This window comes from Serinus canaria, chromosome 18 (assembly GCF_022539315.1).
Source record: "Serinus canaria isolate serCan28SL12 chromosome 18, serCan2020, whole genome shotgun sequence".
Taxonomy (NCBI): Eukaryota; Metazoa; Chordata; class Aves; order Passeriformes; family Fringillidae; genus Serinus; species Serinus canaria.
Genome location: NC_066331.1, coordinates 6044926 through 6071687, shown reverse-complemented (window position 1 = coordinate 6071687; position 26762 = coordinate 6044926). Strand labels below are relative to the sequence as shown.

Sequence of the window (26762 nt, the reverse complement as noted above, 5' to 3'; positions counted from 1 at the left end):
TTCCCGCTCCGCGGCACATTCCGGGTGGCCTCTCGGGGAACATCCATCGCATACATCCTCGCCCACTCCTTAAAGGCTGCAGTTGCTCCCAGCCCTTCTCGAACATAGAGGGTGGAGGGATGCTCGCAGTAAAATAAAAATAAGTGAAATAAAATCCCCAAATCGAAACTGCACGGGAAGGCGGGCAGGGAAGAGGGCAGGTAACTCGCTTTGCAGTGGAAATGAGATGCCAGGCCTGTTTCCCCAGCAGCCTCTGAACCTTGCTCAGCACCTAAGAGCTGGTGGCCCGAGGGGGGGAAGGTGGAGGGAACCCCGGAGGATTTCCTCTGCCCTGGCTCCATGTTCTCTGCTCAAGGACTGAGAAGCAGAAGTAGCTGCAGGGGGTCATGAGCATGTGAGATCCTGGGCTTTGGGCAGCCAGGGCAGAGCAAGGCAGTAACCAGCCTGGGCTGCTCCGGCCATGCCGCAGGGCTGCTGGTGCCAGGCGGAGCTGCCTCCTGGGATTGTCCCAGAGAAGGTAGCACAGAGGTGTCTCCCAGTGCAGGGCCTGGCTGAAGTTCCTGGGCAAAGGTCCTCAGGGCAGCCAGGATCACGTTTAACTGACCTGCAGACCTCAAGCAAGGAGGGGCACACGTCTCTGACAAGGCACTCTGCCCCAAAACCCTGCTCAGGGACCCGAGCGGCTGAAGATCCTCTGTGTGCTCGGGGTGGCCGTGCTCCAGCTCCGTGGGACGCAGCTGGGAGAGGAGGGTGGGCTCATTTGTTTCCTCCACTTGGCTGAGCATTGGCCTGCGGCCGCTCGGCGCTGAGAAAAGCGACGGAGAGGAATCCCACGGCAGCCGGCGGCAAATGCCTTCGGAGGGGAAAACCAGGGCAAGCGTCTTGTGGTACGGCCCTAGGACAGGGGGATCTATCGCCCGTGTCACAGCCGTCCCCTTGGTAAGGGGCCTGTGAGCAGCAAAGCCGCACAAGTGAGCTTTTTGGAAGGGTAGATGCAGAGCATATTTTGGGTACCCTGTGTTTAATCAGGAAACAAAACCCAGCTCCAGCACGGCTGGTTTGAGCACGGGACTGAGATAAAGAAGAAAGGCAGCAGCAAAGGAAACAGCTGAAGCTGCTTTTGTGTCCAATAGTGCCTGCGGGATGGCAGGGCACAGGCAGGACCGTCGCGCCCCAGCTGCCTCCTCCTGTCCTTTGCATCTTGGAGTGAAGTTAAAGGAGCTCAGGCAGGAGGAGGGAAAGAGAAAAGAGCCAACGTCTGTTTGTGTTGAAGCCATCCAGAATTTTTTTGCAGACATCAGCCAAGCGGCAGCAGCAATGCCATTGGTGGGAAGACGGAGTTATTTGGGGAATGCTGGACTCCGCACCATGAGAACAGCAGGGGAGGAGGTTGGTTTTAATTTAACAGGCCATGTTTACTCTTCCCCTCTCACCTTTGGTCTGTCTGAAATGTGCAATGAAAGCCCCCCCGGGCAGGAAGACAGGGAGGAAGGGGCCGTGGGTGCTTCCCCTCCTCACGGCTGCTCCCAGGGCCCCCCGGGCCGGCCGCTCTGCAGCGCCTCTGTACAGCAGCCTCCCACGTTGCAGACCCAGGGCAGGGATTTCTCACGCAATAAACAATCAGACAGATGCAAAGCCTCAAAAAATACTCAGCTTTAATCTGTAAACTTGCAAAGAGAGACCCGGGGGCGGAGCAGAGGTGAAGGAGGCACCAGGGCAGGTGAGACACGAGCAGTCAGGTGCAGAGCCAGGGAAGATGCTGATGGGGACAGATGTGTGGGATAGTTCCTGACTCCTGTGTGCAGTGCCATACCCTCCACAGCTGCTCTCTGCATCAGTGCTTCGGCTACACAACCAAATATTCACCATCTGATTGCTAAGGGGAGTGGACAGTGTGCTCGACAGAGCAACAGAGCTGGGCTGAGCACCAGGGATGTCCCTGAGCCCCACCAGTGCCCAATGGAGCAGTTTGCTGGCTGAAGGCTCCCATGCATCTGAAAGATGCCTAAAAATGGGTTCCAGCTGCTATTTGCCAGCAGCAGGAAGGCATAGCTGTATTACATAGACAGTGACAGGAGAGAAACCCAGCCTGGCCTGGGAGGGGGCAGGGCTGAAGCATCACCCCAGGTGATGCCATCATGGGCATCTCCTGCATGAGACTGGAGATGGTTCAGTCTGGAAGCATTGAAATAAAGCCTTTTCTTGTTTAAAAAAAAAAAAATCTCTAATTTCTATGGCTACAGTGTGGGGGAAGCAAAGTTTTTCCAAATTGTTGTGTGTACCAGAAGTGCCCCAAGCATTGCTGGGATGATCCCAGGGGAATTTTATTTCTCACACCAGCTGTGTGGGCAGGGAGCAGGTTTGGCTGGACCCTTCCCCATCCCAGCCCTTCCCTCGAGCAGAACCAGGATACAATAGGGACATCATTGCATTTGTGGTGGCAGGAGGATAAAAGCCATTGGCAGCAACTGCAGAAATGAGGAGCCACAGCTGAGCATGGGCATTGGGGTGTGGGGCAGCCTGGGGGGACACAGCTGAGGTTCCTTGGAGGGAACCAGAGCCTGGCAGAACCAGGGACATGGGGGCTGGACCAAGTCCTTCCATTTGGAGAACAACAGCACTGTGAGCAAGAATCGCTGCAAGGGAGGACAGGACTGGGGGCTGCAAGGGGCCTCATCCATGGCACAGCTCCTCCAGCTGCTCCAAGGGTCCCTCACTGAGGTGTGTGGCTGTGCCCTGCACCCTTCTCATGTGGTGGAGGTGATGGATCACCATGGCTTGCTGGCCAGGCTGGCAGTCACCACACCATAGTGATTCCCACGATGGCACAGAGGTCATTGCTCTGCAGGGCAGCAGGATCTGAATCCTGGCACCAGGACAAGGGCTCTCCTCATGCACTCTGCCCCACTGTACTGTGCCATCCACCTTGGCTTGTCAGAGCTTGGTTCCCTCCGGTGCTTGAGGGCAGGATGGGGCCCCGCTCTGCTTCACACCTGGGCCCCAAGGCCTGCCAGCTCCTCTGGGCCACCCTCAGGAAAAGGCACAGCAGCTGGATTTCTGCTTCTGTGACTCGATGTAATCATGGATCTGGAAGTGAGGCTCATCCAGCGGCTGCACCGCGCGCTGCTTCAGCTCCCTAGAGTGGTAAGGCTGTGTTACTCCCTCCCACACTGTGCTGGTGTGTGGGAGGTGGTGGGGCTGCAGGGGACCCTTCCTTGTCAGTGCCCTGGCCCCAGGTACTCACTTGGCAATGGCCAGGAAGGCCAGCTCCACGTTCATGCCTGTCTTGGCACTCGTCTCCATGAAAGGCACTCCGTACTCCTGCAAGAGCAGCACGACCCCATCAGCAGCTATCCCCAAGATGCCCTCCTGGCCCTCTGAATCATCCCTGTAGCCTGGACAAGGCTTGAGGGTCATCCCCTCCCTGCCTTGCCCCAGGTTTTGCATGCAAGTGACTGCTGTGCTGCCCCTGCAAGAGCCAGGCAGATCTGGGCACTCAGAGGGGAAGGCACGGCTGCATGGGAACCCTGAGTGAGGTGAAATTGTCTGGGGGGGCTTAAGTTGGGTTAGATCGTGGCACAACTCACCCTGGCCAGTGATGCTCCATCCTCCGTCCTCACAGCTCTCTCACTGCTCACATCAGCCTGCCAAGGAAGGAAAACGTCACCACGCACCAGGGCAGCTGGTACCCTGGGGCATCTGGTAAACCAGCAGTGGGGTGTTAAGGGGGCTGACAGGAATGAGGGGCAGCATGGATCCAGAAGTATCCACTGCCCAGAGAATCTGGGATCTGTGGAGCATCTGGGACCTGGTGGCATTAAGGATATCAGGGGGAACCTGAGACCTGGGGACACTGAGGACCTGGGACAGTACCTGAGAGCATCCAGGCCCCAGGGAGGCTCAGGTACCCTGCTGGGCATCAAGTACTCAGCATCATCCAGGATCTAGGCGACATTCAGTCCCAAGGGGAAATCCAGTTGGGCACTGGGCACCCAGCAGCATCTATGGCTCCTGGAGAGAATCTGGGACCTTGTTGGGCCTCTAGGGCTTGGGGTTACCTGAAGTCCAGGGGGGCATCCAGGCCTGGGTGGGCATCCCATACCAAAGCATCCCATTCGAGGAGCATCCCGTGCCGGGAACCTCAGGCTCGTGCTGCCACCCGGTGGCTACCGGGAATACTGCCCTCCCCGAGCCCCCAAACCCCTGGGATCACCTCCGGGCTGGCTGGGCCCAGGAAAAAGCAGAGCCCGGCGGAGGGTGCAGGCAGAGCCCCATCCATGCACAGCCATGGGGATGGTAAGGGCACGGCACAGCACAGCAAGCCCCAGGGTGGATGGGGACCCTGCACGCACCTTATTGCCCAGCAACATGATGACCACGTCCTTCTGGGCATACTCATGGATCTCTGTCAGCCAGGCCTGTAGGGCAGCAGGACTGTGTCGGGGTGAGGGGTACCCCTGTCCCTCCCAACTCAGCCCCCCACCCCTCCGTAGCCCCCTCCCTTCCCTCTCAGACCTCGCATCCCTTCAGCACCCCCATCTCTCCTCCACAAGGACAGGGATAATGACTTTTCTTGGCACAGGAATTATTCCAGCATCACAGATGAGCAGTCCTGAAGAAAACACCCTGTCTCCTGGCTACAGCCCAAGCTGTAGTTCACATCCTTCCCAAACCATGTTTTCTCCCTCAGGCATTCACTGTGTCCTTAAACAAAACTCACCCAGCCATGCAGCTCCCAGCCAGGTGCCCTGGGATGAGCTCCCAGCTGGCTGGGTCTGGCCAGAACAGCCAGTGCTTACAGGTAAAGCAGGCTCCCAACTGCTCCAAACAACCGACCAGCCAAGCAGGGCACCCATGCTCCCAGGCCCTGGGGAGAAACACCCCCAAGCCATGGTGGAACTCACACGGATGTTGTCGAAGGACATCTTACTGGTGATATCATAGAGCAGGAGCAGGGCTGCAGGAGAAGAGGCAGAGGCATTGCTATACTGCAAAAATGTGCTCTGGATGGTCTCCCCATCCCTGCTGGACCCCAAACTCACCTTGGGCATCCCGGTAGTAGGCATGGGTGACGCTGCGGAAACGCTCCTGTCCTGCTGTGTCCCAGATCTGCCGAGAAACTGCCTTGGTGAGAGCAGGGAGAGCAACCTCCCCGAGCTGGGTCTGCTCTTGTGGCTCCCAGCCCTGCTGGACCACCACGCTCAGCCTGAGGTGGGTTTCCATCTGGAAATTTCTTCCCCCCTCCCAAAGCTCACCTGCAACTTCACCTTCACACCATCCACGGCCACCACTTTGTTCTGCAGAAGACAAGAAGAGCAGGTTTATCAGCCCAATTCATGTGCTGGTGCATGTGCCAGCCAGCCCTGGCACTGAGCTGGCATTCCACAGCCCCTCAGCTGCTCTCCCTGGGCCAGTGGAAAGAAGCAAGGCTGCCTGTTGGCTTGGACATCGAAGCCTCATTGCTACAAACTGTGATCCTGATTGCTTGGCAGCTACAGGGACATCCCAGAGCAGCAACCCCTCGAGGCAGAGTGAAGAGCAGAATCAGTGGAGAGGAGACAGCAAGATCCCAGCCTGCCTTGGATCCAGTGCCTCGTTCATGTCCTACAGCCAGAGTCCCTGTCCTTGGCTCCCAAGTGCCCTAACTAGTCAGTTAATGACCTTGGCTGTCCAGCAAATCCCAGGAACACCAACCTGCTCTGGCTCCTGCTGGGAAGCTCTGGGATTGCAGCAGCCACTGGGAAGTTGGCAGAGCTACGGAAGTGGGGAGGCATGGATGAACCACACATATTTTTGCATTTATTAATAACAGGTTGGTGTGCTTTTACGTTTGCTTACCAAAAACCCCTGATCTTTTTGACAGGACTCTTCAGCTCCATGTGCTCAGGAACCACTGCTGCACTAAAAATTTAGCCTGTTTGCAGTAATTTAAGGGCTTTGGATGCTACAAACTGCCTGGGCATATGCACTGGGTGATGCTGGATGTCCTGCTCAGGTTTTCTTGCTGGTGGAGCCTTGCTTGGTTCTTAAAGGAGGTAGAAAACACTTCGCTAGAGGGGCTGCATGTAGCACACAGCTGTATCCAGCATGGCAGGAGGAAATCTCTTGGGTCAGGATAGTTTGCAGCCTGGCTGGGCTGCGACTGAGAAAGGAAAGAGGCATTTCCAACTAAGCTGGGAAAGCAGCTATTGAGGCTTAAGCAGTCGCTGTTCTCATCTCAGAAGCACAAGGGCTTCTCTCCAGAGGCCCGAAAAAAGAAAAGCAAAAACTACTAAAAAGCTATTTTAAGACTCCTAAAGAATCATACTTGGAGTCTTGAAAGAGAAGACCCCTATAAATAATTTGGTTGCCTGGAATTGTTTGAAATGGAAATTCAGCCCATATGGTGATGACAGCATTTGAGCAAATGGGCTGGATAAAACAAAAACATGCCCTAGGAGACTCTGGAGATCACCTAGAGCAGTGAGCCATGAGCTGCTGCAGGGGATGCTTGCACGAGGCACAGCAGGCACCTACGGGCTGGCAACACCTCTGGGGAGACCAGCATGGAACCCAGCAATGTGACACAGCAGATTTTCCTTCTTTCATTACTTTATCATAAGGATAGGCCTTGTGGCCCCTTCAAACCAAACCCACAGCCATCTCTCTCTCCCAGCCCCTGACCACCAAGCCCCCAGTTTCACCAAAATCCAAAGACAGCTGGGGCAGCAAAAGTGGCAGAAAACAGGAGCAGCTGCAGCTGCGGGGGCAGAGGAAGCACTGACCGCACTTGACACGTGTCGGTTGCTGTGGGCAGAGCTCTGCCCAGGGACACCCCCGTGACTTCCTTCCTGCTCTGCCCTGTGCTGCAAACAGCTGTGCCTCCCTGGACATCCTTAGAGAGACCCTGCAGCTGAAATTTGGTGAGCAGACAGCAGTGTGGGGGTTTAAACAGAATCTGGTAACCCTAATGACTTCTCAGCAGCCCATTTCAGCCCTTTCAAGGCATGAAATTACAGCAACCAGTGTTTGTGCCCCCCAAATGTTGGCTTTGGCCTGCATGGTGGAGTGTACTGGCTGCCCAGCACACACCGCCACACCATGAACACAGCTGGGATGGGCTAAACCTAGACTGTTTGCTGATTTAAAGGTAAGAGGCAACAGTACCAGTGGTCTCTTCTGTCTGTTACTGCTCTCCCAGAGAGGGGTGAAAGGGCTCCAGCAAGCACATGCAGCTGGTTGGGAGATAACTGGGGGTACAGAAGCTGGAAACCCCCATTCTCCCTGCCCAGCACCCTGTCCTGGCCAAGGTGCAGGTGGAGGGTGCCGAGGGGCTGGCAGCTGTGGTGGTCTCACCCGGAAATCTATGCCCACGGTGGCTATGAACGTCCCGGAGAGAAAGGCCCCGTCTTTGAACTGGAGCAGGAAGCAGGTTTTCCCCACGCCCGAGTCTCCAAGTAACATCACCTGCAAGATGGGCGCAGGGAGAGATGTCAGCAGGACAGGGAGGGAGCAGCACCCCTGACTGGTGCTGAGCCCTCCCCTTTTCCTTTTCTCCCTTAGTTTCTCTCCCCAGGGCTGGTCCTGATGGGTCTGGAAAGTCCCCTGGGAGCTGGGTGTGAGTGGGACCCCTGAGGGTGCCGCCAAGCAGTGCCCCAGGGCAGCAGGGCAGCCCCCAGCCATGAAAAAGCGGGAGAGCTGGTGTGAAAGCAAGTACTGCAGCAAGAAGAGATATCTCCTAGCCAGGCCCTGGCCATCTCCCAGCCCAGCAGGCTCCTAGAGAACCAGCCACAGCTCCCAAATACGTGGAGCCAGCTCCCACGCTTTGCCCCTGACCCAGGTGTGCCCAGCCCAAGGGCTGATGCCTGGCTTGGGCAAACCCTGCATGTCCGGGACTCTGTCCCTGTCGGTGCCTGCTGCAGACACCAAAGCAAACATGGTGCCTTTCCCCTCCTGCTAAGCAAACAGGATCAGCCCAGGCTCTCCAGCCACTCCAGCACCGCCAGACTCAGGCAGGGAGCAGCTGAGACCAACGCTGGGCTCCATAAGCACAGCCTTTCCCGATGCTGTGTTCTTTCTGCCTACCTGCAGCAACCTGTTCCTGCCCAGCAATCATTAACCTGACTGCATTATTTTTCACCCTTATGAAAAATAGCAGTGAGCAGGACTTCAGCAGGAAGGTCCATCCCTGCATGCCCACCTGACAGGATGCTGGAGCTTGCAAAGTAAATCTCTGCAGCCCTGCTGCCTCTGGGGCAGGCAAACACACTAGGCCGTGGCCACCTTTTCCAGGGCTGGCACAGCAAATACCAAAGCTGGTGGCTGGAAATGCTCTGCCTCCTGCTACCACTTTGCTGGTCAAATCCTTCTCCAGGACTTTTGGGGAGCTGGGAACACTACTCAGTTCTGCCTCCACCTCACTCTAGACCAAGCTGAAAACTGGTTTTCTCCCTCAAACCTGGAAATTGCCCTCTATGAAGAGGAGTCAGAGAGGGGAGGATAAAGGCAAAGGAATGAAAGCAGTTTAGAGAAGGTGGCAGCATGCAGCACCACTTTGGAATAGACTCAGTGAGGCAGCAGGGGGTGTTGGGGCTGACACCATCAGTTCTGGGTTCAGCCTGGGGCTATATATTAAATTTTGGGGGTAAAAGGTTCATCAGTCCTGCGCCTCCCCTGAGCTGCTCAGATGAGGAAGGGGCTTCCTGGGGCAACCCTTGCCTGGGCTGGGGTGGGGAAGAGGGGGGCACTCAGGAAGGAGGGCTCCCCCCTGCCCCAAGACCTGGCAGGGGTGCAGAGACATTCACAAGGGACATGCTGCGGTGTGGGTGAAGGGGGCCCTGGGCTGGATCCAGGGCTGAAAAACTGTTCCCACCTTGGAGCCCGTGGGGTGCTGTGATGGCCTGGATGGGGTACTGCTCCCCCTGCCCTGTGCCATGGGGGGCACTGTTGCAGGGCTGGCAGGAGCCCCTTGCCCTGGAAAAGGTCTGACGGGCTCTCAGGGGGTAGAGTGCGGCTATGCTCCTCTTCCCCCGGGAACCCCCAAAGTCCTGTTCCTGCAGCTGGTCCCTCCTATTGCCACTGCCGGGCAGGGACACCCCCGGGACACAGACGGCACCCTCGGGACAGGGACGCCCCCATCTCCACCTTCCGGGAAGGAAAACCCCAATCCCAGCCCCTGCTGCACCGGGGGACTCCCGGGGCAGAGAAGGCCTGGGGGGATCAGCTGGGGCTGCCTCCTCTTCGCCTTCTTCCCCGTTTCTCGGCCGCTGCCTGGGCGCGATGGCAGCAGCGGAGGAAGCGGGCGGCCCTCAGGACCCTTCCTAAACCCTAAACCCCTCCTGTTCTCCCCCAAGCCGGGGGGGGGGAACCCAAACTTTCCCCTCTGGCAGAGCTCGGAAGGTCCATCCCTGCTCACCCCGCGCCGCCTCCCACCTTGCCGGACAGTTCGTAATCCCGGGGCAGCCCCGGGGGATCCCCGCTGCTCTTCGGGGGATCCCCGCTCCCCTCCGGGGTCTCGCTCCCCGCCGCCCCATCGGGGCCGCCCATGCTGCGTCCGAGGGGAGCCGCAGAGTCCCGGCGCCGCGGGACCTGCAGGAGCTGCGGCCCCACCCGCCTTCCTCCTCCTCTTCCTCCTCCTCCCCGGCCGATGCCACCCCCGAGGCCGTGCCCCGGCCGCCTCCCTGCCCAGCCCGGGCACGGGATGAGGAGGAAGAGGCTGAAGAGTGGGAACCTGTTCTACTGCACCCCCGCAGCGGGGACCCCTCCGTGCTGGGGTTTGCTACCGGCTTGGCTGCACGGGACAGCGGGCAGAGCCCCGGCACGTCCCTCCGGACACGGGGGTGGGGAGAGGAGAAACTGCTCACCCCGCAAATGAACAGTCACCCCGTCCCTCACAGAGTGTGGGGATGGAGACCCCCACCCTGCCACGCCGGGACAGCGGGGACGGCAGCTCCCACTACTATCCCACCAGTCCACCCCAGGGTGGGGGGTTTGCCCCATCAGTTGCAGCCCCAGCGATGCTGAGCTGGGCCCCGGGTGAGCACCGCGGAGCCGGGAGGGAAGCCGAGCAGGAGCCGTTAGCCGGAAGCCGCGAGCTGTGCCGAGCCGGTTCCCCGGCGCCTGCCTTTCACCCGGGATGGCTGCCAGGCCTCCCGCTCCCCCAATGGCTGCTCGCAGCCCCCTGCATCCTACACCAGCCATTGGGGCCCAGCTCATACTGCATTTCATTTAGGAAAAGCCCAAGTATGGGAATGTGGGAGAATTCCCTGGAGAGGGATGTTGTGTTACCCAAAACCCCATCCCATAAAACCTCATTGAAGTCCATGCACTACAGCTGGTCAAGGTCTTCAGCCTTACAGGCACCACTTTGTGTATAGGAGCCTTGAGCCCTCCCTGATCTATTTTCCCTGGAATATCACATCTCATCTCTCCCACATCAGGGCTAACCTCAGGCCAGCCCCCATCCCTGCTCACACCACTGGAATTTAGGGGGTGCAGGGCTCCAGTGCTGTGCCCCTCTCTGCTCTCCAGGTGAAGGCCGCAGGAGGTCCAGTGGCAGAGATGTCCTCTGGAATGGCATCCACTTCCTGCACCAGCCAAGCCCTCCTCTGCCCCCCAGGGAAATAGAACCTGTATTTCCAGTCCTGTAACTGCGCTCAGACCCGGGGGATTTATAGTTTATATGTGCTCGTTGGCCAGGAAAGTGCCCAGAGCTGGAGGCTGGATGCTTGGAGCTCCTGGAAGTGGCTGAGCTTCTCTGCAGCAAGATGGGGAGGGTGCTGGAAGGATATGGAAAACTGTGCTGGGCAGCAAAAACGCCTGGCAGAGCATCACTTCCACACACTGGCATTTGCTGCCAGAGAAACGAGGCAGCGGAAGCTGGCGGAGATCAGTGGTGTGGCTGAGCCTACTCTGCCTGCCCACGGCTCAGGCTCCTCAGCAGGGGCACCCATGGCTGCTGGTCCCTGGGCTGCTTGTCCCCAGACCATCCCCACTGGTACCACATTTTCCTGCTTCCTTGGCCTGGACTAAAAAGAAAATTCCTGTGGGTAATCTCATCCCCATAGGTACCAGCCCCTTACTGAGTTCCAGCTTTGTCACAATGCTGAAGGGATGACAGTCTCTCTGGAGTAAGGTCCCGAGCACTGTCCCTGTCCTGAGCTCCCCCAGGAGAGGGGACACACACATCAGAGCCACTTGAGACCCCACGGCAGCTCTGCAAATAGCTCTGGATGGCAGCCGAGTGCTTTTCCTGGCACTGTCACCATCTGCCTGACTTTTCGCCAGGGCCTCGGGCTGGACACAGCAGGACACAGGCTGGCATCTCCCTGGCAAAGCAGGGCAGCTCCAAAGGCAGCTTTCTGTGTGTGAAGCATAAGGCTGCACTCAGACATGGCCCCACCAAGAGATTTGGAATATGGAGCTTTACCATCCTTCATACCTCCCAGCAATTCAAAGCATGCCAAGAAGCACAGAGCCAAACCAAACTCCTCATCCAGCAGCACCAAAGCAAAGTATCCAATTCTTTGTGCTGACCACAGATTCATAGATTCTGATTCCCCAAATAAAGCTGCTCCCCAAGGGTGAGTGCCCTGAGCCCAGGGACCAGGGACTGGGCTCTTACCGTAAACCCAATGCCCACAGTGGCAGAGAAGGAGCCAGGAATAAACTTGCCCTGGTCAAACTGGACCAGCAGTGATGTCTTCCCCACGCCACTGTCTCCAACCAGGATTGTCTGTAAAGACCAGATAAAGAGGCATCAGTGCAGGTGCAGGTGATGGGGGAGCCAGGAGCCAGATATTTGGGTAGGTGTGCTGGGGGAATGTGGCAGCAAATGCAGCAGGATGAAGAAGGACCCACCCAGCCCCTGGATCTCTCACATTTGGTTCTGCCACTTGTCCAGAGAGGAACCTTCACCCCTTTGCCCATCTCTGTAATTAATGAAATGTTTGTTGGGATGAGCTTCAGGCCTGAAACCCACTGCACCTTGTCCAAGAGAGGAGAGATGGGAGAGAAAGTAAAGCACAGCCTGTCATGGAGAGTGAGCAGGAGGGAAGCTCCTACCCCAGCTCAGGAACCTGCTGGGCAGAAGCAGCCTTGGCTCACACAGTCCTGTTGGAAAACCTCTTTGGGAGGACTTTGGAGTGACTGGATTAAGTCCAAAACTGTTTAGTAAGAGACCATCTCCTGCAGCTGCTGCACACAGCTGCTGCCACAGCCACACAGCCTTGCTGGGTCACTGCGTGGCTTTGTCCTGCCTTAATGTCATGGACCCACAGCACTCCCTCCTGGCAAAGTGATGGGTTTGCAATCACGGAGTCACTCTACCTCTCCAGCCTCCATGGGAAACCCCAGACTGCTCCTATCCCTGAACAGAAGGGTCAAGGGAGCTGTGCTGGTGTCAGAGCTGTCACCTCTTAAGCAGCTCCCACACTGCCAGCCATGACCCTGGTACCCCTGGGGAGCTCATCTTCCCTTCTGCTCCTACCCATGTTCCTCAAAATCCCTGTCCTAAGGGAGACCTGCAGTGCAAACAGAACCCCTCCCTTCCCTCTGCTGGTATCTGGGTTTTGTTCACAGAGACACTGGCAAACATTCCCATCCTTTCAGGAAACTGAGGCACTTTCAACCCTTTTGCAGGACACAAATTAAAATAAACACTCTGCTACCAACCTTCTGGCTTAGAGGCGTTTTGGGCTTTGTCTTTCAGGACAGGAGTGTTCCTAAAGATGCAGTTCTGGCAAACATGGAGTGTCCCCTCTGTTACTGGTACCCTGTCACCCCTGAGGCTGCAGGGATGAGGCAGCAAGGTGCTGGGATTAAACCTCCCCACCCTCTGCATCCACCTCTGCTACACTTGGCTGCATCTGTTTTACCCCTGCTTGGTTTGTGTTTGTGCAGCTCCAGCAGCCTTGCTCCTTCCTTGCTCCTTCCTTTGTCTCCAGCCTGAAGGTGCTTCAGTACCTCCCCAACATGCAGGGGAGCTGCTGTGCACATCTGGTCCTATCTCTCTCCTGTCCCAAAGTGCCCGGGGGTGACACCAATCCTGGCACTCCTTCAGGCACTGCACTTCCCCTTGTGAAACAGAGGATGAATGTGAAGGAATCAAATCAGTTGAATCAAATGCCTGAACAGCTCCAGCAAATCAAGACCTGATTCTATACACTAGGAGGCCATGCGAGCTTCACAGCACCTGATGCCATGGTTCCTGCACCCCACAGATCCCAAAGAAGTGGGCTGAAACCAAAAGCCAAGGAGCCTGAGGACCACGAACCACTCAGGGATGTGGACTGTCAGGAAATCAGCATCCTGCCTTGCATAAAGCACCACCCCACAACCTGCCTGGAGCGTGCTCACGCTGATACACTTCAGTGAGTGCTTGCCTCAGTGAATCAGCACTTTCCCTTGGAGAGCACATCCCAAACATTGAACCTGTCCTGGGAAAACTGACCTGCTGAGCAGAGCTGTTGGCACGAGGGAGCCCTGCACTTCTGCCAGATGCAGGCTGCTGCACAGGCCTGTGTGCTGAAAGGCAGCAACCTGTGCCCAGATCTGCAGCCAGAGATTTCTCCCTCCCCCCTGCCTGGGCTCTTTGCAGGTCACTTGTACATTCAGAGCAGCCATGTGAGCAGGGAGCTTGCACTGGGGGAATGTTGGGAGGCAGAAATCTCTGGGCCACAGGAACTGGTTCACCCCTTTCCAGGGGAAAATTTCCCTGCCCAGCCCCCCCTTGGCTCTTCCCTAGGGCCCAGAACTCTTCCCTGTGCAGAGAAAAGGATATGTCCAGGAGCAGGTGGACAGGAAAGCACTCCAAGAATTCATTACCATGGGGCTCCTGCACCTCAGTGCTGTGTAATTTGGTGTTACATGCTATTTCCAGGTGAAATACTGATGCTGGGATGTGCAACAAGACTGGGTGCACCCTGCAGTGCTGTCTTTGGGAGCAGTTAATGCAGAGAACAGCTTTAATTATGGAGGGAGAAGAGCTGGTTGGAATGAGCACCAGAAAGCCTCCAGAGCCCAGGGTTTAAAGAGAACATGTATAAAAGGCAGACTCCTCTATTAATAATTTAAATGGGATTCATAATAGAGACAACTCATTAATTGCTTCATGACTTAATAATAACAGCAAAATTTGGCCTGGAGCAGCCAAGAGATATTCCTAATGACTTTAGGAAAAGCTCATGGGCTCTGTGGAGGGACAGAACAGTAGAAATAACTGTGGCCTTCCTGGTTACCAAATAAACAAAAAACAAGAACAAAAAGCCCACTGTAGGGAAGATGTGGCTTGTTAGCCCTTGAAATCTCAGTCTGGACATGACAGAGTCATGATAGTAAAAAGTCTCCCAGAGATGAAGTTCCATAGCTGTCCTGACCCTTCCCCATCCTCAGCCACAGACAGACCTCCTCCACACCTTCCCATCCCCCCAGGTTTTCCCAGGTGGCTTTTGTTGTTGTTGTTATTGTTTTGGGGTTTGTTTTTTTGTTTTTTGGTTGGGTTTTTTTTGTTTGTTTGTTTTTGTTTGGGGTTTTTTTTTGGTTTTTTGGGGTTTTTTGACAGTTCGGTGTGGGGTTTTGATTTTATTTTTGGTTTTTTTGGGGTTTTTTAGGGGGGTAGTGTTTGTTTGCTTTTTGGTTTTTCATGGGAAACTTAAGTAAAATGTTGCAAGATTCCTTTTGATGTTGCTGATCCTCTCTGCCTGGTGGTGTGGGGATGGAACAGTGCTTTGCCAGAGGTAACCTGACTTCTCCACCACCCCACAGTGCCAGAGAAAAGCAGGCACACCTTGTAACAGCCTCCTGAAAAGACTTGTCTGCCTGCTCTGCCTTAGGGGAAGAGCAAATGTCCCTCTCTACACTTTGAGTTAGTTTTGGGGCTATTTCTAATGTAAATGGATCACTTCCAGTCAAAATCATTGCTGACTTGGCATGGGCTGCAGGGACAAGGCAAAATATTTCAAACTTCCCATACTTGCAAGGAAAAGAGATATTTAGTCTAACCTGCTGAGGGAAGAGAGGTTTTGCATGGCTGTCAAGGCAGCACAGGGAGGCAATCAATGCAATTCCAGTGCCAGCCAAATGAGAGGAGATCTGGGACAGTGCATTTGGGTTGAGGTTGTCTTCCTGGCTCATTTTCAAGATTTAACATGCAGAACCTGGGCCTGAGCTAAATACAGCTAATGGAAGCCTGACAGGGTAAAACCCTGGTCAGGAGATGCAGGGAAGGGAGAAGTGCCCTCCACAGGCTCTGGTGTTGCTCTTGGGGAGCTGATGAAGACCCAAACCCACAGGTTTGTGCCCAGGTGAGCAGGTTTTATCACAGCAAATTGTGGCAAATGGGTGTGTGCCCCCAGCACAGCTGCCTGCAGAGCTCAACTGGGACATAGCACTGGGAGAGGTCTGAGGGTGAAGACATGTCTGCTTTCAGCCCCTCACCACCCTACTCTCGTGGCCTCTCAGGCTGAGACTCTCAGTCCCTGAGACTTATTTTTAACCTGCTCTTTATATAAAATTGTGCTGTCTTTCCCCTGCTCAAAGCAGTACTCCAGGATGGAGTTGGATGATGCTAGAAGTCGCTATGTGCCACAGGGACAGTTCAGGGCTGTCCCCTCCTGCCCAGACACTATTTCACCATGGCCAAAACACTTATACCAGCTTGAGAGAGAGCCTGGAGGGCTCTGCCAGCCTGGCTGGGTCCTTGCCTTGGCAGAGGCTGTATCTCAGCCCTGCAGACATGAGCTCTAGGGCTGTGCATCAAACAGAACCTGGCTCAGATCATTCAGGGGATCCCTGTTTGCAACCCCCTGTTAACACCTTGGATCAACCACAGACAAGGAACACATCCCTCTGCCTTTGGGTCTTGCTCCAGCTAAATGGATCCAGGAATCACAGAGGAGGAAGAATGATTTGGCAATGGGTCAAACCACCTGAGAGCAGAATTCATCATTTTGTATCAAGCAAAACTTTTCTGGAACAGCCCAGAATAAACCTCTACTGTTCCTGCATTGGTTAGCTCCTGGCCCATTTCCTCCCTGTGCCTGGGTTTAGCCACCAACCAGAAATCATTTAATCCTTGTCTCCAAACTGCAAAGCTCTCTTGAGGTTTTTCAACACATCTGAAATGTGATTGCTTGCTCAGACACAGGATCTAGTGCTGCCTCACTTCCCTGGAGTGAGAGCAGCCTTGTTTCTGCAAGACAAGCAGTCCAGCCAGGAGAGGCAGAAAAATACCAAGGGAAACAGCAGGAAACATGGGACTGGAATGGTTATTTGTCTGGGCAGGTCTTGTACCCAGAGCCTCATTTCCAGCAATGTAATTCCTTAACTGCTGCAGCTGCTTCCTGGAGAAGAGAGAGTTAAGGCTTTGCAAAGAATCAAAGTTTCTCAAGTCATCCCTGGGGGCATGTTCTATGTATTCCATGTACAACAGAAATGAGAGCTGTTAGCAATTGATATTTTTCTACTAATCAAGGGCTGGGCACCTTGCCCTGAGTACAGCAGGATACAGAACAGACTGAGATTTGTGAACAGGGACCCACAGAACCCCAGCCCTTCTCCTGTCTTGTCCCATCCCTGATTTTCCCGAGGGTGCCAGTTCCTGCACAGTCACTGGGGACTGCAGGAAAGCAGTGTGAAACAGCAGGAAGGAATGATGGGTGGATCTGTGATAAATCAGCATCTCCTCCATCACTCCGGGAGTTGCAGGGCAGCACCTGACTGCAGAGAGCAAAATCCCTGCTGCTGCTGTCCCCACAGCAAAGCTCGAGAACCCCACGCCTTGCAGGGACACCACCAACCCTGACCACCCTCCGTGCCATTGCAGTTACCAAACACGTCCCAGGAGTTAAAAAACACAGTCCCAGGAACACTGCAAAAGGGGATTTCAAAGCAATAAGGGCAGGAATGGACGTTTCTGGGACATGGCTATTTCACGGCAGGGAAGTCCCAGCTCATTAATCTGCTTCTGGCAAACAGAGCCCCGGGGTTCAGCTGCCCCCGGCCCACCCTGAGCCTGCACAGGACAGCGGGAGGGGCTGAAGGGCGGCTGCGGGCTATGCCGTGGGGCTGGCCCCGCTCCAGCAGTCCTGGCTTCCCAAACACGCCGAATCCTGCCACCCCACTGCCTGCCATCAGCTGGGATGTGGCTGGGACCGGGGCCAATCCCCGCAGGCTGCCCATCCCCACAGTGGGAGAGAGAGCTGCCGCCGCACCCCCACCAGGGTGAGAGACGGACCCCATCGGGAGGAGAGAGGGAGGCAGAGGGACGGAATTTGTCGGGAAGTTCAAGCAAGAGCCCTGCCCCTTCTCCCCCTTCTGCAGCCCCCCCCCCGGGTGCACCCATCCCCATCCCCATCCCCATCCCCACCTTGTGCAGCAGTGCCTCGTTGTAGCCGTCCCCCCCCGGGCCGGCGGCGCGGGCCCCCATGGCCGGAGGGGCTCGGGGGTGTCCGGGCTGCCCCTGAAGCACCGCGGACAGCGCCCGTCCCGCTCAGCACGGCGGGCAGCGCCCGCCCCGCCGGGACCGCCCGGCCCGCTCCGGCCCCGCAGCGCCCGCCCGGTGCGGCACTGCCCGGCCCGCTCCGGCCCCGCAGGACAGCGGCGCTCGCTGCTCCTCGCCGCCGCCCGCAGGGTTCCCCCGCCCGGAGGAGGCGGGCGGGGAGCGGCGAGAGGCCGGTCCCGCGCGGGGGCGGGGAGGCGGTGGGAGCGTCCCCCAGGCCGGCAGAGCCCGCCGGACTCTCCGCACAACCGCTGGTCCCTCCCCACCTCCGCCTCCCCATCTCTGTCCCCCGCGATAGAGCCCCCCGACTTCGCAGAGCCCGGGGGCTCCTGCCGTCGCCGCCGGGAATCGCTGACGTTCCCTCGGCCGCGGGAGGCACCCACGGGGCACGGCCGGCCCTGGCAGAAAGATTTTCGGTACCAGCTCCGATCAACACCGAGCTGAGAGCACGGAGCCAGGTCCGCTGCCCTACTCCAGCCCGGATTCACAGCAGGCTCGTCGGCAATTAAGAAGCCTCCTGCCCGCACCGAGGGTGCTCTGGCTGACGCCCTCTGGACATCGGCCCACAGAGCCCACGGGCAGGATGAAGCACAGAGCTGCGTGGTCATTGGCGTGTCACCCCAGGGAGGGGCAGCAGCTCGTGCTAGCCAGGCCATTTTAGTTTCTTTACCCAACTGGTGCTAAGCCTGGTTCTCCTGACAGGTCCACTTTGGGATCCCACCGCATTTACAGAGCACAGTTAAGACCCTGCTTAAAGTAAAAAAAAATGTTTTTAGAAACAGAATGAAGCTGTGCCTAAACCTGAAGGTGACAGTCAATATCCTGTTGAGATCTTTTTCTTTATGACTCCCTTTAGAGCAATCTGATGTTGTTCATTGCACTGGAAATAAATTAATCTTTACTCAGAAGTTTATTTAAGAGAGACTCAATTCAGTCTCCAATTTGTTCCTTCAAGAGCAGCAGATGGCCTCAAGCCAAAGGAACAGACCATGAGCCATCTGCACCCATCCAATTGCTGTTTGACTGCCTGGGCCTGACATTGCTAATTATATTTACCCATTATTTCTTCTGACTGCAGAGATGGTTCTGCTGGGTCAGATGATTTGACTCAGAAAAATAGCCAGAAAAAAAATTAAAACCCGATAGAGACAGTGGGGTTCAGGCTTGCCTGAAGCCAAAAAGGCCAGCCCAACCCAACCCAGACCATCCTGCAGCCAGACCATGGCCTCATGCACTGAAACACAATCAACAACACAAGAACAAATGATATCACAAGCCCTGGTGTCAGGATCAGAAAATAAGCAAGTGGTTCAACATAGTGCAGACACCCCACATAGACAGGGCCAAGAAGAAGAGAGCAGCAGAGCTCAGGGGGTCTTCAACAAAGCCAGGGCAACTCTTAAACACACCAAGAACTTGTCAAAATTCCCCAACTCCCATTGTTGTCTGCAAAATCCTTCCTGCAGATGTCCCAGTGCTGCCATGGCCCACTAAGGATGGAGATTTCATGCCATCATCCTGAGTGCATGCTCAGCCTTCTTCTCCTGCCCTAGAGCAGGGGCACTACCTGACCCAAGCTGTCTGCTGGGCCCCACAGACCCCAGAGACCCAGATGTGCTGCAGGGACTGCACAGCTCTGCCCTGGACACCCAACCTGAGCAGGTACTCAGGCAGACCTCTCTTGGAAGGTGTGGGTGAAGAGAAAGGTAAGCCCCCAACATCTCACTAGGTCTGAGGCTCCAGGTCTGCTTATCCTTGGATGGGAATTTCTGGCAGGTCCCTGCTGCAGGAGAAGCTCTGGGGCTCAGAGAGCATTCTCTGACTGTTTAGCTCAAGCAACTTTTGTTAACTCCCCTGAATCACAAAAGAGAGCAGGAAAGGATTGAAGAGCTTCACCAAGCCAAGCTGCCCATTCCCTCTGCAGGCACTGGCATTGCACCAGACACACTCAATCCTGCAGGTTTAACCTCACTCAGCAGGAAGACAATTCTCCTGTTTATCATGATATCTCCAAATGTAATGCAGCCTAATGAGACAACACAGATTGCTGGCAAAACACAGGCAGCAGCATGCCCTGGCCCTGCTCCAAGGGCTTTATCCCACTTTATCATGCTGGAGGACCTGACCCATTGTAGATAAGTGATAACAGCAGCTTTATCAGAGCCCAGCAGCCCAACACCTGGGCATCACTGCCTCCCTTCAAACACTGGGGAATGCATTTCCCCAGCACCCAGAGCAAACCACTTGCTCTACCAGCCTTGCCCAGACCCAGCAGAGGTTTCTGGCAGCCAGCGAGCAGTTTACAGCCCCAAGCAAGTGCTGACCAGCTGAAATCAATGCAGAGCAATGAAATCAGAGGAAATGACCTATAAATTGCAGTGATTCCAAATAAACCTGCAATTTAGATCCATTGTTTAGTGTGTTTGCTCACAGACTGTACCTCTGGTAACTTAATTACTTGTGTATTTGCCTTGAGAAGTACAGCTCTAACAGTGGAAGACTTAAATCCAGCTCAGGAGGGAGTTTCTGCTTCACTGTCCTCCTGGACTGCTCCTGCTTGTTCTCTGCTGCCCAACCCTATCAACTGCTGTAGTATCTCCCTGAATTGCCTGTACAACACATCTGGGGGAAACTGGAGCCTTGCTGAAGTCATTCCTTCCCCATGAGCTGGGCAGGAATCAGAATTTCATCCTTTGAATCCACCAAGTATGGATTCTTAATTTCTTTGCATTGCATAACTGCTGCCTTGGCCCTTTCTGGCTAAGTCCAGCCTCAGGCAGAGCCCAGAGCAAATCCTCCACCACCACAAATTCAGGGAGTAGGTTTTGCCACCTTTACTGGCTTTGCTGAACTGGGAGATCTGGGAATGACCCAGACTTATCTTGGGTGTCTGAGATGGCAGCAGAAAGAGAGATCAGACAGTGCCTGCTCAATCAGCCAGCACTAAAGGAGATACAATATTATACTCAGCCTTATCTCCTAAGGACAATTTTACCAAACTTGCTAAATCTGCCCATGAAGAACAGACTGAAACAACCAGATTATTTTTTGAAGGCCCTAGATTAAATAACAGAATTGGGGATTGGAAATATCATTGAATTCCAGGGAAGACAGGATTCTGGAAAGGCTCAGCTGGGGTGGTGGGTAATACAGTGGGATGAGAACTGGGGAAGATCTGTTCTTGCTGGGCCCTGAACCAAGGAGATGCATGCTCTGATTGATTCAATTACTGCCTGTCTCAGAAAGTCTTTGAGGCTTTTTTTCAGGATCAACACCAGAGAGTAAACCCAGATTCATAATCTTGCAGAACTAGAGCGAAAGCAGCATCTGATAGTGTCAGGCAGTGTCCCTTTGCTGCAGGGCAGGGACTGGGAGCGCTGCCCAGGGGCAGGCAGGGGTTGTCGGGGGGCAGCTGTCAGCTCCTCTCAGTCCCGTGCCGTGCCCACAGCACATCACGATGGCGCTGCCAAACTTTGGGCTCTGACACACTTTGGGCTCTGACACACTTTGCTCGCTGTTGCAGCCACCGAGCCACGCAAGGGTGCTCGTTCCAGCCCCGCATGCAGCGCAGACAAAAAAAAACCTGATGTTCTCCTGTTGGGGTGCATTAGCGGGATTCCTGAGAAGCATTCCAACAATGCTTCTTCTCTCCCAGAACAGCCTTGCATTGTGCTTCCCGGACCTCTTTCTGCCATAAGAGAGAGGTCTTGGCTTGCAGGATCCTGGCACAGCCCCCAGGAGCTGCTGGTTCAGAGCAGAGTGCCTTCCCCTGCCCTGTTTATCCATTCCCCCCGGGTTTCTGAAGCACCTCAGCATCTGTGCCACGGCTAGAGGGTGTCAGAGGGGCTCTCTGCAGGGCTCTCCCCACTTTGTACAGAGTGATTCCTCATCACACTCTGTTGTATAGATTTGTCCCTGAATTGCTCTACTCCCTTTCTGGTTTCACCTTCCAACTGACACTCACTTTAACTGGGCAGATCCTCCTGTGACAGACTTCTGTGTCAGCACTCTGGGGTTCCTCATTCCTGCCTGCTCTCATCTTGACCTTCCGCTCCAGGAGGATGTTCACACACAGCTGTTTGTTTGGGGCTGAGGTACTGAGCTGGAGCTATCCCCTTTGCAAACCCCTCATTGACAGCCCCTCGCCAGTGTCCCACTGAACCAGGACCCCCTCACACAGCAGGTGAGAGGAGAAGTATCAAAGTAAAACCCCATGTGTGAGTCGCAGTGCTGGTGTTGGGTGGCTGTAAATCACTGCTGTATCCTCAGGGGTTGGAAGGAGATCTTCCACTGACACAGTCAGGAGCTCTCTGGGGTATAAAACAGTTCTGGGGACTGCCATGATGGGGAGAAAGTGGCCTCAGTCTGTTCTGGGGGTCCCTGAACTGCACTGGGCAGCTGCTCATCCTGCCCAGGACCCAAACCTGGGAAATAGGGAAATGACGCCTCACATCTGATGGTGATGTGATACTAAGGACACAGCATGGATGTGGCTTGAAAAATTCCCCAGCAGCTCAACCTAAGTGGCTCTTTGAAGAAGAGCTTCTGTCTGCTTTCAGGTAACTGAACTGCCTTCAAAATCCTCATGCAGCAAATACCTTTGTGTAGGCACCTTCCCTGTACACATTCCATCCAGAGTCTTTACCTCCAAGCCACTTCTCCCAGTCCTCTTCTCACTCCAAGAGAAGGGTGGGAAGGATGCTGTGATTTTCCAGGCAGTGGCAGGGATGCATCCCCAAGGAAAATGAGGTGGCTGGAGTGGGAAGTGTTTCAGCACAAAGCAGATTTGCCATCTCCAGCCACTTTTTGAATTTAGATCTTGGTGTTACTTGCAGCGTTTTGGCTCACAACCAGTCAGCTGGGAAGGAAGGAGTTACTTGATGACCCAAAGGGAAACCCAGAGCTTCCTCTTGCCATGACAAGGCATTGAGAGGGAAGGGAATTCTGGAGGTTTGTGCTTTCTGCTCTTTCCATGGGGCATATTGGAAGAAAGCCAGGGAAGCAGCTTTGCTTTGTGTGTTTGGGTTTTTGAAACTTTTAGTGGAAGCATTTAATTCTGGGGAAAAAACAGCGTTGGCACCCAAAATCCCACAGCTGTGCCAAAAAAGGTGGTTTGTGGAGGAAAAGAAGACTCTTCTGCTTGAGAAAACAAACAAAAGCAGCCCAGCTCAAGCTGGCAGCCCACTCCAGAGCCAGAGGGTAGTGGTGCAGGGGGGTGGATGCCTGTCCATCATCACAGCCATCATCCCAATCCATAAGAACTGGGAGAGCAACCCAGCATCCCAGGCAGTCCATCAGCAGGGGCTGAGCTGCACTCATTCTGTCCCAGTCCCTGCATCCTGCTCTGGCCAGGCCCTCTCAAAACTCCCCAAAATCCTCTGGGCTCTGTGCAGGGGAAGGGTTTTTGGTCCCTGCTGGGATGGGCATCACGGTGGAGGAACCTGCTGCATTTTGGCATTGTCCTGGGAATCCAGTGACTATTTCAGAGATAAAGCAGAGTCTCTGTCATGGAACACCCCAGGGTGAGTCATGAGTGGTGGGTGAAGGGGAGGAAGTAACTGTCTTAAAAAGAAGACATCCAGGGTCTGTGGATAAGTACTGCCCAAAGAAGTGGCAGGAGAACACAGCTTGGAAAACTCTTAGGACATCCTAAGAGCCACATCCTGGATGTGTGGCTTCCTCCTGAAGGATTTTTTGTGAAAAACCACGGGGAAAATTCCACCTCAGAAGCAAGAAGCTGGAAAATGAGGATTTTCTTGGTTTGGACCCTTTTCCTCATGAGAGCCACGAGCACAGGTCAGAAAATCTATATCAGGGGTTCTGGCAGAGCTGTGGAGAGGCTGGGGCTGATGCATACCAGGAAGCTCACTGTGGTCATGGCAATAGACCAGTTGATCCCTGTGGCATTGTGTGTTCCTCCCCTACAGATCCCAAACTTTTCCTCTGGTAGTTACAGGGTGTGATCTCTGAGATTTGCTTGTTCCCTGCCATGTGAACCCTGGGAATAAGGATTTTCATTCTCTTACTAACATACACATTGGATGGTGGCTCTTTTTCAAATGACTGGTGACATCTCACCTCACCACTGCTCACCGGCATAGTGGGTGCACAGGCACAGACTCCCTCAGGCTGTACCCCCTGGGCTCAGACCCTTCATGGTTCCCTGAGGCGATGCCAGAATGTGTTTACAGCTCCTCTCTCTGTCCCCTGCAGGTGCCCAGGCAGTGACAGGCCCCAAGCAGGTGACAGTTGAGCAGGGCAGCTCACTGGCAGTGTCCTGCAGCTACAAGCCACGCTACAAGCTCAACTCCAAGTACTGGTGCCGCAAAAACTCCCTCTGGCCTTGCTTGACCTACATCATCGAAACCGATGGCTCAGAGGTGACAGTGACACAGGACAGGGTGTCCATCAGGGACAACCACACAGCAAATTCATTCACAGTGACACTGAACAGTGTCACACCAGGGGATGCAGGCCAGTACTCCTGTGGGGTAAAGAAGAGAGTGGGGATCAACCGATGGCACAGCACCAAGGTGATGGTCTCTGCAGGTAAAACAGGGCTGGAAGCAAAGCTGGCATTAAACTTCCCCCTTTTTCCTCTTCCTCCTCTGCAGTGCTCAGGCCATTGCCCAGACACCTCCATATCCACCCCCTGCACCTGCATTGCTGAAGTCTCAGGGACAGAGACTCCTGTACAGGGTACCAGACAGGGGTTGTGGGGGTATCTGCTTTGTTATGACTCTGTTTTCTCTGCCAGCTGTTTCAAACACAACTGAGGATAGCAACCTGAGCCCACTGACCACCAACCCTCTGTGCCTGAGGGACTGTGGGGAGCCTCCAGTGATGTGAGTCAGGGCTTGGGATCCAGGCAAGCCCCCCAAAGAATCCCCTGGCCAAAACCTTCATTTCCCATGCATGTATCTCCTAGCTTTGAGTCCCCAGGGAGCATCCTGGGGGCAAACAGGGCAGCTGGCAGACATGCAAGTGCCCCAGTCCCCACCCTTATTACCCAGACCCTACTAAAGCTCTAGCATAACCTCTTTTTTCCTACACAGGTCCCAGCTCAGTGTCATCCACTTGCTGCTTCTGCTCAGCATCAAGGTGCCCGTGGCACTAGCCATGGTTGGTGGAGCAGCCTGGGTGAGGAGCCGGCGCAGGAGCCGTGACCAGGAGATCCTGCAGCCCTTGGAGGCATCCAGCAGCACCAGGGCACGGGGCTGCCCACCCGTCCCAAACACCTCCGAGCCCCAGGGACGCCCTCCTGCCCCCCTGGCCCCCACCCTGCTGGGGCTGTGCCACCCCTCAGGGCCCCGTGCCAGGAGGTGCTCGACTCCTGGTACTTCGGCCCCTGGAAAGCCTCGGCCCCTCCTGGCAGCCCCTGCACTGCAGAGGGAAGGGTTTGGGGTGCACAGAGCCTGTGTCTGTTGAGCTGCAGCTGCCAACAGAATTTTGCAATAAAGGCTGGGTATCCTGCAGAGCCGTGTCTACTTGTCTGTCTGCCTGTCTGCTTCTTCCTTCGGCTGCCAGCACTGCCTGGGATGTCTGTGGCAGTCAATGCTGATGCACATACCTGTGCATACCACGTGTGGGGACATGCTGCATTGTGGCCGAGGGGGGGGACATGGGGTCACAGGGGCTCCCCCATGGCCCAGCTGAGCTTCCTCATGGGGAGAGGAGCCCTCAGCCCCAGGAGCCTCAGCTCTGCCACCTCTCCCTGCTCCACCAAATGCCCATCTCCAGCTTAGCAATAGCCAGGCAAGGGTGTCCTTCCACAACTCTGCCCCTGCTCAGCACCTGCAGGGACTGGGGACACAGGGGGAGGCCTGGAGGGACCTGATCCATGGGGCTCCTGAGCCACAGAGGGGCTGTGCAGGCAAGAGAAGTGGGTGCTCCTGTCCAGCTGCACTGTGATGAGGGGCTGGGGTTACCCATTTCATTCCCCTGTCCTTCAACAGGGTGGCGGTGCAGGAGCACTGCCCAGCCTGGAGGATTGTCTGGGCTTCAGGTGGTCCCTTTGCTGTGTTGAGCTACCTCTCCCTCTGGGTGCCCTGCCTGGCCAGAGGGGCTGGGCAGTGTGGTAGTGAGAGGCAGGCTGTGTCCTGGCATTGGGGGCTGGGCCAGGCTGGAGGAAGAAAGCAGAGACTCTGCGGGAGGGCACAGGGGACAGTGCCCAGCAAGTAATCTCAGGGACCAGGACAAGCTGAAACTCTAGGAAACAAGAAATGCCATGATCCTGCTGGATCTCCAGCAGCAACGGAGGTGGTAGCAGAGGCAAAAGAGGAAGCAAAGCCCCAGAGACAAAATTAAGAGGAACAGCAGGGCTCCCTCAATGCATCCATGTGGCTTCTACTGGTGCTGGCCTCGGCACTGCTACCAGGCAGGGCTGAGTGCAGCGCCGGGGCTGGAGCTCCACGCTGGAGCCACCAGAAGAAGCGGCAGGTGTCCGGGCAGCGGCAGCGCTCCCGCGAGTCCGTGTGTCCTCACAGGCTCTGGGGCAGTGACAGGGCCCGGCACCGTGCAGTGATTCCTGAGGGAAACCCTGCCGGTCACCTGCGCGCACCAGCCTGGCTGGGAGACGTTACCGAAATTCTGGTGCAAAGCGAGTACACGTACTGGAGTCACCTGTGCCACTTACATCGTCAGCACCGTGAAATTGCAGCTCCTGGTGAGGCAGGGCCGGTTCTCTATCCTGAACAGCTGCGTGCTGTGGGCATTCCGGGTGACTGAGGAGCGTCTGGCCAAGAAAGATGCGGGCACGCTCCGCTGTGGGATTCGAAAGGGATTTTTCCCCTTACATGAGAGTGCTGACGTGGAGGTTATCATAACCCCGGATCGGTCCATGCAAGTTTTCCTCATAGCAGCAGTGATCCCTGCGTTGGGGGCCCGGGACCACACTGAGGGAGGATGTTTCACCCTGAGCGTAACAGGAAGACGGGACCCGTCTTGCACCGCTGCATCCATCCTTCTTCCGCAGCTGCAACCTCGACGCTCTCGCCGGACGCTCCGCAGGGGACCCGCGGCACTTTCCGCTATTTCCCTGTGCTCGCCGGACTGCAGCTGCTGGAGCTGCTGGCCATGAGCGTGGCCGTGCTCTGGGTCAGCCTGCGGGACCGCTAAGCCCCCGCCGGGACCCCACGGCCCCGCCCGGCGCCGCTCGACCCCCGACTGCCCCGGTCCCGACGGCGCGGGCAGGGGGAGGCCGCACCAGGGACCCGCCGAGCCTTGCCTGCTTCTCCCGCCGGTTTCAATAAATGCTCCCGCGGCCCCCTCCCCTCGTATCCCGGCG

At 55.8% G+C, this 26762-nt stretch overlaps 3 protein-coding genes across 7 annotated transcripts; 2 read left to right on the top strand and 1 right to left on the bottom strand.

The window, feature by feature from the left end:
• Window positions 1-1629: 1629 nt before the first annotated feature.
• RAB37 (RAB37, member RAS oncogene family) lies at window positions 1630-26217 on the bottom strand. 5 transcript variants are annotated; one of them, XM_030230665.2, is made up of 10 exons: window positions 26112-26217; window positions 11603-11713; window positions 7336-7446; window positions 5256-5297; window positions 5043-5109; window positions 4905-4957; window positions 4353-4418; window positions 3588-3644; window positions 3245-3321; window positions 1630-3136 (listed from the first exon to the last, which is right to left on the bottom strand). In XM_030230665.2, the coding sequence occupies exons 3-10, from the start codon at window positions 7441-7443 to the stop codon at window positions 3031-3033; spliced, it is 576 nt and encodes a 191-aa protein (XP_030086525.1). In that variant the 5' UTR covers window positions 7444-7446; window positions 11603-11713; window positions 26112-26217; the 3' UTR covers window positions 1630-3030. The 5 variants fall into 5 exon arrangements, with proteins under 5 accessions (XP_030086525.1, XP_030086522.1, XP_030086523.1 ...); XM_030230662.2 differs by lacking the exon at window positions 26112-26217 and adding an exon at window positions 17345-17413; XM_030230663.2 differs by lacking the exons at window positions 4353-4418; window positions 26112-26217 and adding an exon at window positions 17345-17413.
• On the top strand, window positions 23221-24904 carry LOC103819987 (protein CD300H-like). The gene is made up of 4 exons (XM_050981576.1): window positions 23221-23251; window positions 23687-24025; window positions 24234-24321; window positions 24532-24904. The coding sequence occupies exons 1-4, from the start codon at window positions 23221-23223 to the stop codon at window positions 24902-24904; spliced, it is 831 nt and encodes a 276-aa protein (XP_050837533.1).
• On the top strand, window positions 25814-26593 carry LOC127060259 (CMRF35-like molecule 6). Its single transcript, XM_050981575.1, is given in 3 exon segments — window positions 25814-25853; window positions 25963-26418; window positions 26421-26593. Coding segments are annotated over 3 exon segments (669 nt in total).
• Window positions 26594-26762: the final 169 nt, after the last annotated feature.

Coding starts and splice junctions, on each gene's coding strand:
- LOC103819987 (XM_050981576.1), top strand. CDS start 23,221: ATGAGGATTTTCTTGGTTTGGACCCTTTTCC. Junction 24,026..24,233: donor CAAGGTGATGGTCTCTGCAG/GTAAAACAGGGC, acceptor TTTCTCTGCCAG/CTGTTTCAAACACAACTGAG. Junction 24,322..24,531: donor TGTGGGGAGCCTCCAGTGAT/GTGAGTCAGGGC, acceptor TTTCCTACACAG/GTCCCAGCTCAGTGTCATCC.
- RAB37 (XM_030230662.2), bottom strand. CDS start 17,404: ATGGGGGCCCGCGCCGCCGGCCCGGGGGGGGACGGCTACAACGAGGCA. Junction 4,958..5,042: donor CTACTACCGGGATGCCCAAG/GTGAGTTTGGGG, acceptor CTTCTCCTGCAG/CCCTGCTCCTGCTCTATGAT. Junction 4,419..4,904: donor TGTCCTTCGACAACATCCGT/GTGAGTTCCACC, acceptor GCTGCCCTACAG/GCCTGGCTGACAGAGATCCA.